This window comes from Pristiophorus japonicus, chromosome 5 (genome assembly GCF_044704955.1).
Source record: "Pristiophorus japonicus isolate sPriJap1 chromosome 5, sPriJap1.hap1, whole genome shotgun sequence".
In the NCBI taxonomy this organism is placed as follows: Eukaryota; Metazoa; Chordata; class Chondrichthyes; family Pristiophoridae; genus Pristiophorus; species Pristiophorus japonicus.
Genome location: NC_091981.1, coordinates 25,550,045 through 25,565,766, shown reverse-complemented (window position 1 = coordinate 25,565,766; position 15,722 = coordinate 25,550,045). Strand labels below are relative to the sequence as shown.

The 15,722-nt window shown below is 41.8% G+C and overlaps 1 protein-coding gene across 3 annotated transcripts in view; it reads right to left on the bottom strand.

Moving 5' to 3' along the window:
• The window catches only part of LOC139264271 (myosin light chain kinase 2, skeletal/cardiac muscle-like), a 294,184-nt gene that overhangs the window by 153,482 nt on the left and 124,980 nt on the right, over positions 1-15,722 (bottom strand). For all 3 annotated transcript variants that reach the window (XM_070880456.1, XM_070880455.1, XM_070880454.1), the window contains exons 2-3: positions 9,769-9,865; positions 8,973-9,684 (exon numbers count right to left, since the gene is read on the bottom strand). In XM_070880456.1, the coding sequence (XP_070736557.1) occupies positions 8,973-9,684; positions 9,769-9,865 (809 nt within the window). The remainder of the gene's footprint in view (positions 1-8,972; positions 9,685-9,768; positions 9,866-15,722) is intronic.

The following is a 15,722-nucleotide window of genomic DNA, read 5'->3' as shown; positions in this document are numbered from 1 at the left end:
GGGTACAGACTAGACACATTTTCAGGAGGGGGAAAGGGGCGGGGGGGAGGGGGTGCGCATCCAAAGCTAGAGCTCCCTGGATGACTAAAGATATAGGGCCCGAAATTCATCGACATACCGCCCGCTTGCCGCTCGCTGACCGCCGAAAAATACAAGTTTCCTCAAAAAATAGGTACATACCGCCAACATACTGCTCAGCGGAAGCTTCATCATTGACATACCACCGAGCAGTATGCACACCGTCCACCATGTAGAACCACCCGCATACTGCCCAATAAGTGCAAGTTCCATGACATACCGCCAACATACCACCGGAGCTGCATACCATCCTGGAGAAGGTGGTTTTACTCGATGTTAAGTGGCCGAGAATGGGCGGTAGTGTTCGGTGGCGCCATTTTGAAATCGGGAACAGTCAGCAAAAGCAGCACCTCAGTATTTCAGAGGTGAACAGTGAATGTACAGTGCAATTTACAGTGGGAAAGGCATTTTTAATGGTACTGAATACATTATTAAGATCGAAGGCATTTGAGTTAATATTTTTTTCATTGAAAAATCATTTGAGTTATCTGAGGAGATTCTGGAGATTTAAAAAGAATGGGGCCCCGTACTATCTCAAGCCTGTATAGCTGACTACCTGTCTAATGCCGGATCCAGATGGGAGAAAGTTTATTGAGCAGAGTTATCAGGGTAATGGAGGAGATCGCAGACTGATGAGGAGGAGGAGGAGGCCTCACTCACAAAGGATTTTCAGGGAGAAGCGCTCATACTTGGACCTGACCGATCGACAGTGCGTTTGCAGGCTACGCTTCCAAAAAGAGATGATCAATGAGATTTGCCAGCTCATTAAGGCAGACCTGCAGCCCAGTACCGCCAACATTACTGCACTCTCTGTCAAGGTGAAGGTGACTGTGGCACTACCTTTTATGCATGTGGCTCTTTTCAGGCATCAGCTGGGGACACATGCTGCATTTCTCAGCACGCTAATCATCGCTGCATTCGACAGATAACCAAAGCACTGTATGCACGCCGCATGGAATTTATAAGCTTCCCAATGACCAGGGAGGCACAGAATGAGAGGGCTTTGGGTTTTGCACGCATTGCCGGCTTCCCCAAGCTGCAGGGTGCTGTTGACTGGATCCATATTGCCCTGCGAGCATCATTTCAGGAGGCGGAGGTGTACCGAAACCAGAAGGGAATCCGCTCCCTCAACATGCAGGTCATCTGCGACCATACGCAGCGCATAATGGCAGTGAATGCCTACTTTCCAGGGAGCATCCATGATGCGCACACCTTGCGTGACAGCAGGGTAGGTAGCTCCGTTTCGTCAAAGGCGGGCACCCTCAACCTGGGTCCTTATTGATATTCCTGCGTTTAGGCTTCTTTTTCAACATTTCCATTATATTTATATTTATTATATTTATTATAGAAACATAGAAACATAGAAAATAGGTGCAGGAGTAGGCCATTCAGCCCTTCTAGCCTGCACCGCCATTCAATGAGTTCATGGCTGAACATGCAAATTCAGTATCCCCTTCCTGCTTTCTCGCCATACCCCTTGATCCCCCGAGTAGTAAGGACTTCATCTAACTCCCTTTTGAATATATTTAGTGAATTGGCCTCAACTACTTTCTGTGGTAGAGAATTCCACAGGTTCACCACTCTCTGGGTGAAGAGGTTTCTCCTCATCTCGGTCCTAAATGGCTTACCCCTTATCCTTAGATTGTGATCCCTGGTTCTGGACTTCCCCAACATTGGGAACATTCTTCCTGCATCTAACCTGTCTAAACCCGTCAGAATTTTAAACGTTTCTATGAGGTCCCCTCTCATTCTTCTGAACTCCAGTGAATACAAACCCAGTTGATCCAGTCTTTCGTGATAGGTCAGTCCCGCCATCCCGGGAATCAGTCTGGTGAACCTTCGCTGCACTCCCTCAATAGCAAGAATGTCCTTCCTCAAGTTAGGAGACCAAAACTGCACACAATACTCCAGGTGTGGCCTCACCAAGGCCCTGTACAACTGTAGCAACAGCTCCCTGCCCCTGTACTCAAATCCCCTCGCTATGAAGGCCAACATGCCATTTGCTTTCTTAACCGCCTGCTGTACCTGCATGCCAACCTTCAATGACTGATGTACCATGACACCCAGGTCTCGTTGCACCTCTCCTTTTCCTAATCTGTCACCATTCAGATAATAGTCTGTCTCTCTGTTTTTACCACCAAAGTGGATAACCTCACATTTATCCACATTATACTTCATCTGCCATGCATTTGCCCACTTACCTAAACTATCCAAGTCACTCTGCAGCCTAATAGCATCCTCCTCACAGCTCACACAGTCACCCAACTTAGTGTCATCCGCAAATTTGGAGATACTACATTTAATCCCCTCGTCTAAATCATTAATGTACAGTGTAAACAGCTGAGGCCCCAGCACAGAACTTTGCGGTACCCCACTAATCACTGCCTGCCATTCTGAAAAGTACCCATTTACTCCTACTCTTTGCTTCCTGTCTGACAACCAGTTCTCAATCCATGTCAGCACACTACCCCCAGTCCCATGTGCTTTAACTTTGCACATTAATCTCTTGTGTGGGACCTTGTTGAACGCCTTCTGAAAGTCCAAATATACCACATCAACTGGTTCTCCCTTGTCCACTCTACTGGAAACATCCTCAAAAAATTCCAGAAGATTTGTCAAGCATGATTTCCCTTTCACAAATCCATGCTGACTTGGACCTATCATGTCACCTCTTTCCAAATGCGCTGCTATGACATCCTTAATAATTGATTCCATCATTTTACCCACTACTGAGGTCAGGCTGACCGGTCTATAATTCCCTGTTTTCTCACTCCCTCCTTTTTTAAAAAGTGGGGTTACATTGGCTACCCTCCACTCGATAGGAACTGATCCAGAGTCAATGGAATGTTGGAAAATGACTGTCAATGCATCCGCTATTTCCAAGGCCACCTCCTTAAGTACTCTGGGTTGCAGTCCATCAGGCCCTGGGGATTTATCTGTCTTCAATCCCATCAATTTGCCCAACACAATTTCCCGACTAATAAGGATTTCCCTCAGTTCCTCCTCCTTACTAGACCCTCCGACCCCTTTTATATCCTGAAGGTTGTTTGTGTCCTCCTCAGTGAATACCGAACCAAAGTTCTTGTTCAATTGGTCTGCCATTTCTTTGTTCCCAGTTATGACTTCCCCTGATTCTGACTGCAGGGGACCTACGTTTGTCTTTACTAACCTTTTTCTCTTTACATATCTATCGAAACCTTTGCAATCGTCTTAATGTTCCCTGCAAGCTTCTTCTCGTATTCCATTTTCCCTGCCCTAATCAAACCCTTTGTCCTCCTCTGCTGAGTTCTAAATTTCTCCCAGTCCCCGGGCTCGCTGCTATTTCTGGCCAATTTGTATGCCACTTCCTTGGCTTTAATACTATCCCTGATTTCCCTTGATAGCCACAGTTGAGCCACCTTTCCTTTTTTATTTTTATGGCAGACAGGAATGTACAATTGTTGTAGTTCATCCATGTCTAAATGTCTGCCATTGCCCGTCCACAGTCAACCCCTTAAGTATCATTCGGCAATCTATCCTAGCCAATTCACGCCTCATACCTTCAAAGTTACCCTTCTTTAAGTTCTGGACCATGGTCTCTGAATTAACTGTTTCATTCTCCATCCTAATGCAGAATTCCACCGTATTATGGTCACTCTTCCCCAAGGGGCCTCGCACAACGAGATTGCTAATTAATCCTCTCTCATTACACAACACCCAGTCTAAGATGGCCTCCCCCCTAGTTGGTTCCTCGACATATTGGTCTAGAAAACCATCCCTTATGCACTCCAGGAAATCCTCCTCTACCGTATTGCTTCCAGTTTGGCTAGCCCAATCTATGTGCATATTAAAGTCACCCATTATAACTGCTGCACCTTTATTGCATGCACCCCTAATTTCCTGTTTGATGCCCTGCCCAATATCACTACTACTGTTTGGAGGTCTGTACACAACTCCAACTAACGTTTTTTGCCCTTTGGTGTTCTGCAGCTCTACCCATATAGATTCCACATCATCCAAGCTAATGTCCTTCCTAACTATTGCATTAATCTCCTCTTTAACCAGCAATGCTACCCCACCTCCTTTTCCTTTTATTCTATCCCTCCTGAATGTTGAATACCCCTGGATGTTGAGTTTCCAGCCCTGATCATCCTGGAGCCACGTCTCTGTAATCCCAATCACATCATATTTGTTAACATCTATTTGCACAGTTAAGTCATCCACCTTATTACGGATACTCCTTGCATTAAGACACAAAGCCTTCAGTCTTGTTTTTTTAACACCCTTCGTCCTTTTAGAATTTTGCTGTACAGTGGCCTTTTTTGTTCTTTGCCTTGGGTTTCTCTGCCCTCCACTTTTCCTCATCCCCTTTCTATCTTTTGCTTTTGTCTCGTTTTTGTTTCCCTCTGTCTCCCTGCATTGGTTCCCATCCCCCTGCCATATTAGTTTAACTCCTCCCCAACAGCACTAGCAAACACTCCCCCTAGGACATTGGTTCCGGTCCTGCCCAGGTGCAGACCGTCCAGTTTGTACTGGTCCCACCTCCCCCAGAACCGGTTCCAATGCCCCAGGAATTTGAATCCCTCCCTGCTGCACCACTGCTCAAGCCACGTATTCATCTGCGCTATCCTGCGATTCCTACTCTGACTAGCACGTGGCACTGGTAGCAATCCCGAGATTACTACTTTTGAGGTCCTACTTTTTAATTTATGATTTTTTATTTATAAAATATGTATTATTATTGATATTGTATTATTATTATTTGTTATGAATATTATTTGGCTCTGAAATCTCTGATGAAAACAACTGACCCTCGAATACTTTGTTACTCCTTCTCACTCTCTATCGACTTCAACTCTCTGCGCATGACCCCTGACCCCTGAAATCGCAGGGAAAAAGCATTTGTGAAAAAACGGCAAAAAAAATTGCACATGCTCAGTGCAGTGCCGTTCCATCCATTGACAAGAAAGTCGATCTTGATCAACTATAATGCTGCCTCCTGCCCGCTGCACACCGCTCGCACACCGGCGAAAAAATTTTCACCAAACTAGCGATCTTCTGTCTTAGCGGTTTTCCGGCGGTTTTAAACGACACACCGCCAGAATACCACTGAGAAATGGGCGGACCTTACATCCTGATGAATTTCTGGCCCATAGAAACTAACATGAAACAAAAAGGAGGCTTATAATAAATGTCAGATTCATAATACAGTCACGAACCAAGCTGAATACAGAAAGTGCAGAAGAGAACGGAAAAAAGAAATTAAGAGGGGCAAAACGAGTGTATGATGATAGATTAGCGGGTAACATAAAAAGGAACACTAAAGTCTTTTATAAACATATAACTAGTAAAGGATAGTCAAAGGCAGGTAGGGCCGATTAGGGACCAAAAAGGAGATCTTCTCATGGAGGCAAAGGGTATGGCTGAAGTACTCAATTAGTATTTTGACCTGTCTTTAAAAAGAAGGAGGATGCTGCCAATGTCACAATAAAGAAGGAGGCAGTAGAGAAATTGGATATGATAAAAATAGATAAAGAGAAGGTACTATACAGGTTGGCAGCACTCAAAGTAGTCCGGATGGGATGCATCTTAGGTTGCTGAGGGAAGTAAAGGTGGCGATAGTGGAGGCTTTGTACAATCTTCTAAACCTTCCTTAGACATGGAAGTGGTGCCAGCAGACTTGAAGACTGCAAATGTTACACCCCTCTTCAAAAAGGGGAGAGGAGTCAAGCAGGTAACTACAGTCCAGTCAGCCTAAGGTTGGTGATGGGAGGACCTTTAGAGACAATAATCTGGGACAAAATTAATTATCACTTGAAAAAACATGGGTTAATCAATGACAGCCAGCACAGATTTGTTAAAGGCAAATCGTGTTTGACTAACTTGGTTGAGATTTTTGATGAAGTAACAGGTAGGGCTGATGAGAGTTGTATAGCTGAAGTTGTGTACATGGACTTTCAAAAGCTGTTTGATAAAGCACCACATAATAGACCTTTTAGCAAAATTGAAGACCACGGTAGTAAAGGGCCAATGGCAGTGTGGATACGAAATTGGCTAAGGGACAGAAAGCAGAGAGTAGTGGTGAACAGTTGTTTTTCAGACTAGAGGGAAGTATATAATGGTGTCCCCAGGTGTCGGTATTAGGACCACTGCTCTCTTTGATATATATTACTGACCTGGACTTGGGTATACAGGGCATAACCTCAAAGATTGCAGATGACACAAAACTCAGAAAAATAGTAAACAGTGAGGACAGTAACAGACTTCAGAAGGACATAGACAGACTGGTGAAACATGGCATGAAGCATGAAGAGGGGCAATATAAAATAAATGGAACAATTTTTATGGGACCGGGAACACCATCACCTTGCAAGTCCACACAATAAATTGCTGTTCTTTTATCATCTCTAGGTCAAAATCCTGGAACTCCCGAACTAACAGCATGGTGGGAGTACCTTTACCATACGGACTGCAGCGGTTCAAGAAGGCGGCTCACCACCGCCTTCTCAAGGGCAACTCGTAATGGGCAATAAATGCTGGCCTTGCCAGCAACGTCCACATCCCGAGAATGCATACATTTAAAAAAAAAATTAAAAAGCAGTTAAATAAACACCACTAAGGACACATGAAAACAATCAGTTAATAATCACCAACCATTAAAAGCAATCAATAAAAAAAGGCAAGCCAATGAAGTCGCCGCAAATATTTGTGAAAATCCTTTCACATGCTCTCTTGCTTACTTCCCTAAGCTGAAATGAAGTTTGTAATATAATAAAGACATTAAAATAGTAAATTTGTAAGAAACTTATCTATGTATTTTTTGTATTTGAAATACCTGTATCTTCAACAATGATTTTTGTTGGAGGTCTGTGCTTCTCTATGAAGCCTGAGGCTTGAGTTCATGGTGCTTCCCAGAACTATCATTTTCAGCTAAAGAGGTAGCAGGCTACCACTAACCATACGCATCTGTGCTGATGACTCTCAGAGTTATTTATGATTGATACCCAGTCTGGCAATTAATGGAGCATGGCAACAACTGCTATTTGCAAGGCCCCTTCCTCTTGTGCAATCGTGCAGCAATCGAAAATGGCTGAAGACTAAACGTGCCAGTGAAACAATTTTGAGGACCAGTGAAAATAAGTGGAATTGTGGCGGGTTTGTATAAAACATTAAAACCAGATAAAATGTTTTATTTTTCTTAGGTCACCTTGCTGAAAAAGAATGCAAGTTACAAGATTTAAGGGGTTGTTTATTTAGTAAATATATCAAGTTAAGTGTGTGGCAAATGAAACTTTCCTTTTTAAAATGTTGAACCTTGTTTAGTTTAATGCCTAAGCAAAATACAGCGGATGAGGAAAAACAGAAAAAGCTGAAAACACTCAGCAGGTCAGTACTATCCAGATATACTTTAAAAAGAAATGCCCGGGATTTGCAGTCGGAGGCTTCCCGCAGGGAAATGCCTTCGATCCGCAAATAAAATGCCCGCGTACCTGGTAGTTCGGGAAGTACGGAGATTCTCTGGGTACCCGGGGCAGAGGCCAGGTGGTTGTAAGCACCCCTGGGATCATATGTTCCAGCCCAACCAATAAAAGAAGGGAATCCCCGTTCATACTGAAGGGGATTCTGAATGTACAGAAATCCCATAAGCATGAATGGGAATACCCGAAGAAATACATATACATACATCAAATAAATAAATGCCATTTAATTAAATATTTATAAAAACTTTTAAATTTTTTGAAAAATAAATGTAAATATTTTAAAGGGACTAAAAATAAACTTATCTTATAAAGACATCTATAAATTTATGTCTTTTTAAACTCTTACACTGGTAAAAGCAAGCCTGCGTAAGGCCTGCTTTTACCAGTGTAAGAGTTTAAAAAGACAGGAGTAAGAATTTCATGGGCATTCGCTGGGCAGCATCGCCCAACTCTTCGCCCGCAGATGTCCTTTTCCCGGGGATGCGTTCGATCTGTCAGGAAAATTCTTGACACATCGCAGGTTCCGGGATTACGCACCCGCAGGTGCCGCACAATATGGACCAAAAATGTAATTTAGTTGACTCTTTTCCTAGCTTTTGTATTTGTTGTCCCTCACTATAAAAACCCTACATTCTAAGCAGATGGGTTGGAGGATCCAGTTGATATTCTAGATAAAGATTTGATATCCAATCTGACTGATTTATTTATCTAACTGTGGGATGTAAGGGGAACCAATTTATTTCTCGACCTGCAGTGAGTTCAGAAAATTCTATTTACTTTCCTGGAAAGTAATCAAAAAGCACTTACTTCTTTGCCTCAGAGTAGAACTCTTAAAAATATGCTTCCAAATCCTTTCAGTGGAGATATGCACCATTTTCCCACTCCCAGATCCCAGCATCTCCCTTTTACAACCCATCAACTCACTGTGTACAACATCATTGAAGATCTCCTGCATTAATTATTTTCCTTCATAGATCCGTTATTTCAAAACAAATAAATATTTTTTTTTTACCCCTTTTCAGAAATGGAATAGGAAATTGTGAGACGTAGGAGTGCTCCCTCCTAACACGATGAGAGGCTCAGGAATGTCTGTAACTCAGATACTATTATCCATTTCAGAAGTGATTTTGGTTTTGAGTTGAGGAACCAGGTTCCCATTTTCCTGATTCCAAAACTGTGGGATTTCTCCACAAATAAAGAGAAAAGCATGGGACAGGCTCGATGGACCAGATGGTCTTTACCTGTCCGTCATTGTTCGTATGTTCATATGGTGGAGTACCTTGGATTGAAAGTAATTCTCGCCTTTCAGAATATTTAACTCCTCTGAGATACTTTTCTGGTTGTGAGATTTCATAACTGTTGCAAATTATTCACAAGCAAACTTTTTCTTAAAATATACAAACTATACAAAACTAGTTTGATGAAGCTAATTACCTGTGTAGTAAAACAGCGCAGTTCTTGCCATGATAAGCAACATGCTGGTCCTCGGGTAATTCTTCCACCTGCGACACTACTTTCCCTTGGGATCCCTCAGTAATATTAAGCTCTAAGTCCGCGCGTTCAAATCTGGTGTCCTCAACCGCTTTATTGCTTTGATTAACTTTTCTGTTTTTTTTTTCTGTTTCTTCGTTTTCTTCATCTATAAGATCCTCTTTTTCTCCTTCTGGCTCTTGTTCAGTCGTTAACTCTTTATCAACTTTTTCTTCCTCTTCTTTTTCTTCTTGTAGTTTTTCCCGGGTCCTATTGTTTCCTATTTTTTCGTACATAACATTGTTTTTTTCTGTCCTTTCATCATTTTGCCCGTTGATCCAAGTTTGGTTCTCCACAGTGGTAAAAGTCTCCCCAAGCTTTATGTCACTTTGTTCCTCAGCAACAACATCTTCTTCCTTCTTCTCATCACTGGCATAAATGTCTAAACTGGCATCAGCAATCTCTGGGGCAATAGCTGAGCCCTCTGCCGATCTGGAACAGGCTCCATCATCTTCCTCAAATGCTTTTCCTTTTAATTTAGTTACATTTTTGTGCTCTGTTAGGTCTTTGACATCGTTCTGATCCTCAAAGGCACTTGAGCTGTTAGCATTTTCTTTATTTAAATTCTGGATCTTTTTATCGGAGAAAATGTGTAGATTCTTCTGAACTGACCCCACTGGGCAAACAAAGAAGAAAAAAAAACATTTATACATTATTTATTTTGAGTTCTGCACTGCATTGACAGGATATTTTTACATACCTGTAGAATCTGGAGGTTTCTTCAACTGATTGGTCTTTATTTCTTTAATGTTTAAATTGAGCTTCCCTTTTACATCACTGAATCTGTGATCCTTCACCTGTACAACAATGAGAGACAATTAAGTTTTCTTCAAACTGACATGTGGAGAGATACATGGAAACCTGAACACGTCATTGCAACACAACATTGCAACATTCTCTATGCTTCCTTATTGCCTCAAAACACGTTAAGCCATTTTAACCACTTTAATGGTTAAAGATAAACCTCTAAATACCTGGATTAGAAAAATTATGATAGGCTCCCATGCACGATTCAGGTGACTCAAACAGAAATGCAACCACAGAATTATTTTTTTTAATGCTATTTTTGCATGAATGTTGTATTCCTCAAGATGAGAGATGTTAGCGCTGCAGAATGTAACTTGGTCCCATTTTGGGCACTCATTTTTCCATTTCCCACATCACCTATTCTGTGCTTAACTATCGTGTAATCCATTTAGGAACAGGTAAAGGTGAACATGCTTCCATCCCTGGCATAAATGTCTACAATAGCATCAGCAAATTCTGGGACAATTCCAATATTAGCATTGGGCTAAAACAAATTTCACAGAGAATTACGAGGGACATGACACTAGAATTCAGATTAAATGCAACATAATGATGAAAGTAAATAAATTACAAAATTAAATCAAAATGGTAAAATTGAGACAAATCATGGCGAACAGTCATTTGGGTGAAAAGGTGCTCACTGGTAGATGCTGAAAATGAAAATAATTGAAAAGTGGTCAGAAATTCTAAACAAGAGTAGATTAACTTTCTTAAGAGATGTTCACCTCGCATCAATCACTTCAAGAAATGTTTAAAGTGAAGTGAAAAAATATGGAATTTGGAGCAATGGGTACAGGTATTGTAATATCTACAATGTGCTTGCAACAGAGGTGACCAGATATGACGACTATTATGAAGATAGTTTACCAGTTATGAAGGTCAAGTAGAATCTGATACTAGGAACTGAAATGTTGTAGGGATGGTTAAATGTCACAGATTTATAGAAGATAAGTTCATAGACGATAAGGAGCAGGTGCCGATCACCCAATCACAATCCTTCATAATTTAAAAAGCATTCAACCATATTTAAGATGGAGATAGACAGATCTTTGAACGGTAAGGGAGTCAAGGATTATGGGGAGCGGGCAGGGAAGTGGAGTTGAGGCCAAGATCAGATCAGCCATGATCTAACTGAATGACAGAGCAGGCTCGAAGGGCCAAATGCCCTACTCCTGTTCCTATTTCTTATGTTCTAGCCTTCCATGCTCAAGGGGAAATTGTCATATTAGGAATCATAGGCAGGATGCACCAGATCTCCTCGGGGGGGCCTGTTTTCACTTGGGAAAATCAGTGTTTATAGGACAGTAAGGTGCTAAACATGAAGCAATCCGTCTTAGCACCCTGTTAACCCTGACATTCAGTTCGCTGTAACTTACACAGAGTTCAATCACTGGGTGGTCGAAGTTCTGCCTGAAACAAGTGATAGGCCTCTTTCCCAAGTAAATCGGGGTCCTAATGACGGAGTTAGGTCTCTGACTGCAATTTTAAGAGATACACGTGTGATATCTTCTGCACAACCTCACAAACACACAGGCTCTAAGATGGCTGATAACTTCAGAAACCTGTCAGGTGACCTGTTCCCTCTTTATTGTTGTAAATAGCAATGGCTGCATTACTACAGTAGTCCACTGGGTGGAGCTATATATATATATCACTTTTCCCTCCTTGATGAAGAAGTAATTATAACAACAATCATTATAAATAACTTACATGGTTATACATAACAAATGATATGGATGTATTTTGCCATATTTCCAAAGCAAGCTTAACCACTTGTTTTCGGTTTTGAAGAGGATACCTTCGCTCTCGAACAGAATCTTCCAAACATGTTGTCAAACTTAGACTCATTCTAGGCTGATCCCTGGGAAAGTTTTCCTCCAAGGGATGCCCTCAATTTACATTTGAACTCTCTACAACTTCAGACTGTTTGTCTACCTGACTCAGACTCAGACTTAATTCTGACTAATGCTAAAGGTACTCTACTTGTATCAAAACTATCTGATGAGTCAGAAATAATCAAATCATTCCAACTTCCAACTCGTTCCACATCTGTAGGTAAAATATGATCAATGTGAACAAACCTAACCTGTCCATGATCAAACATCTTGACCAAATATGTGCGAGGACCACATATCTTCACCACTCTTCCTGGTAACCACGTTAATCATTTATGGTGATGGTTCTTCACTCTCCTAATAACTTGGACTTGAATTTATTTGTTATAACCACTCTTGCACCCCAGATGATACAATCTGTATCAACTGATAATTCATTTCTACGAATGAAGAATGGATGAATATCTTTCCCTGATACCTGGTTTGGCCAGCCATTTGCGATGTAATCATACACCTTTGACATAACTGGGTCACGTTTGGTTGCTCTACCAATCTTGTCAGCTGTGACTGGCAGTTCATCAATGTATGAAAAATAGAACATTTCTTCCCTATTGGGTGTAACTTGTGATGGGGTAGGCAATCTAGACATAGCATCAGCATTAAGTGATCAGCTGATCATCTGTATTCAATATCATATGTATATGCTGACAAAATCAAAACCCATCTCTGCTTTCGGGCTGTAGCTAATGTTGGAACTGGGGACTTTGGATGAAGGATTGCAGACAGGGGCTTATGGTCCGTAACGATGGTAAACTTACGACCATGAAATATTTGTGGATCATCTTGACCCCAAAAATTAATGCCAAAGCTTCCCTTTCGATTTGCGCATAATTACGCTCATTGGCAATGAGAATGCGTGAAGCAAAAGCAATTGGTCTCTCCTCCCCACTACGTAGTACATGCGAGATCACTGCCCCAACTCCATACGGAGAGGCATTACATGCTAGCTTGATCTCCTTAGATACGTCATAGTGAACTCTACCAATTGGCTTTTACACTCCTTGAATGCTGCATCGGGTCCTTCTGACCACTTCCAATGGACCTGTTTTTTCAATAGTTCCTTCAGTGGATGTAATACTGCAGCCAAATTTGGAGGGAACTGCCCATAATAGTTCACAAGACCCAACAATGATCGAAGTTTAGTGACATTCTTGGGAGTGAGTGTATTTCTGATTACATCCAGCTTTCCCTTGGTTGGATGTAAACAATCTTTGTCCACTCTGTGCCCTAAGTATTCCACTGAATTTTGAAATAACTCACACTTGCGAGCAGTCATTCATACTCTGTGCTTATCAGCCGCTTGAGGACTTCATTCAATGTGTTAATATGAATTTGCCTGTTTGATGCTGAAATGAGTATGCCATCTAAATAATATACTACAACTTCAATGCATTGCAATATCTGGTTCATCACCCCTTGGAATATGGCAGGGGTGGAAGACACTCCAAATGGTACAAAATTCTCGGGAATATTGGTCGGTCATATCCATTGACATAGCTGTCTGACAAGCTAAATCAAAAGTCAGGTTAGGAGTTGTCAACAACTTTCTTCTGATCGCTTCATTTTTCATCCCACAAACAAAGCGGTCATGCAATATTTGGTCCTGCAAGTTTCTGAAATGACAGCTTTTTTAATGCTATAATGTACTCACTGATGCTTTCATCAGGTAATTGATTTTGTATTCTGAAACAATAACTTTCAGCAGTTTCCAGGGTTTCAGGTCTGTAGTTCTGTTCTAACTTAGTTAGAATCTACTTAAGTGATGTGTCCTTTGGCTTGACAGGTACAAGCACATTTTTCAGGGTTTCATACACCTCAGGCCCTGCTTCAGTTAAGAAAATAGCCCGTTTTCTTTCCAACACCACCCGGTTACGGTTTTCATCATCGGAGACTTTGATTATACTATTCGTGGTGAAAAACATTTCTAGCCGCTCCACAAAGTTTCACGGTGACGTTGAAACTCACCCAAATGCCCTATTATTCCCATAGGCACCGCCATCTAGACTCTGGCAGTTCAGCCAAGTGTGCTTGTAATTTTCCTTGGAATTTAGCTTGGAATTTAGTTAATAAAAACAAAGAAGCCCTCAAAGTCTCTCTGTCGGTTGGCTGAATCATCCACCAACAAAAATTTCAGCTAGCTTATCCAGAAATCCTATCCTTCGCCGTCAATGTGATATCTTCTGTACAAGCTCACAAACACACTGGCTCTAAGATAACTTCGGAAACTTGTCAGGTGACCTGTTCCCTTTTCATTGTTGTCAACAGCAAACAGTGTTAGTGAGGTTGGGGACAGCATCAAACAAGAAATTAGGGATGTGTGCAATAAAGGTACAGCAGTTATCATGGGCGACTTTAATCTACATATAGATTGGGCTAACCAAACTGGTAGCAATACGGTGGAGGAGGATTTCCTGGAGTGTATTAGGGATGGTTTTCTAGACCAATATGTCAAGGAACCAACTAGAGAGCTGGCCATCCTAGACTGGGCGATGTGGAATGAGAAAGGACTAATTAGCAATCTTATTGTGCGAGGCTTCTTGGGGCCCCTTGTGAGTGACCATAATATGGTAGAATTCTTTATTAAGATGGAGAGTGACACAGTTAATTCAGAGACGATGGTCCTGACCTTAAGGAAAGGTAACTTCGATGGTCTGAGACGTAAATTGGCTGGAATAGACTGGCGAATGATACTTAAAGGGTTGACGGTGGATAGGCAATGGTAGACATTTAAAGATCACATGGATGAACTTCAACAATTGTACATCCCTGTCTGGGTAGATTGTTCCCGATGTTGGGAAAGTCCAGAATCAGGGGACACAGTCTTAGGATAAGAGGTAGGCCATTTTAGGACTGAGATGAGGAGAAACTTTTTCACTCAGAGAGTTGTTAACCTGTGGAATTCCCTGCCGCAGAGAGTTGTCGATGCCAGTTCATTGGATATATTCAAGAGGAGTTAGATATGGCCATTACGGCTAAGGGGATCAAGGGGTATGGAGAGAAAGCAGGAAAGGGGTACTGAGGGAATGATCAGCCATGATCTTATCAAATGGTGGTGCAGGCTCAAAGGGCCGAATAGCCGACTCCTGCACCTATTTTCTATGTATCTATGTTTCTATGGTGTAAAAATAAAACGGGGAAGGTGGCTCAACCATGGCTAACAAGGGAAATTAGGGATAGTGTTAATCCAAGGAAGAGGCATATAAATTGGCCAGAAAAAGCAGCAAACCTGAGAATTGGGAGAAATTTAGAATTCAGCAGAGCAGTACAAAGGGTTTAATTAGGAGGAAAATAGAGCATGAGAGGAAGCTTGCTGGGAACTTAAAAACTGACTGCAAAAGCTTCTATAGATAAGTGAAGAGAAAAGGATTAGTGAAGACAAAGGTAAGTCCCTTGCAGTCAGAATCAGGTGAATTTATAATGGAGAACAAAGAAATGGCAGGCCAATTGAACAAATACTTTGGTTCTGTCTTCACGAAGGAAGACACAAATGACCTTCCGGATGTATTAGGGGACCGAGGGTCGAGTGAGAAGGAGGAACTGAAGGATATCCTTATTAGACGGGAAATTGTGTTGGGGAAATTGATGTGATTGAAGGCAGACAAATTCCCGGGGCCTGATTGTCTGCATCCCAGAGTACTTAAGGAGGTGGCCCTAGAAATAGTGGATGCATTGATGATCATTTTCCAACAGTCTATCAACTCTGGAGCAGTTCCTATGGACTGGTGGGTAGCTAATGTAACACGACTTTTTAAAAAAGGAGGGAGAGAGAAAATGGGGAATTATAGACTGGTTAGCCTGACATCGGTAGTGAGGAAAATGTTGGAATCAATTATTAAAGATGAAATAGCAGCACATTTGGAAAGCAGTGACAGGATCGGTCCAAGTCAGCATGGATTTATGAAAGGGAAATCATGCTTGACAAATCTTTTGGATTTTTTGAAGATGTAAATAG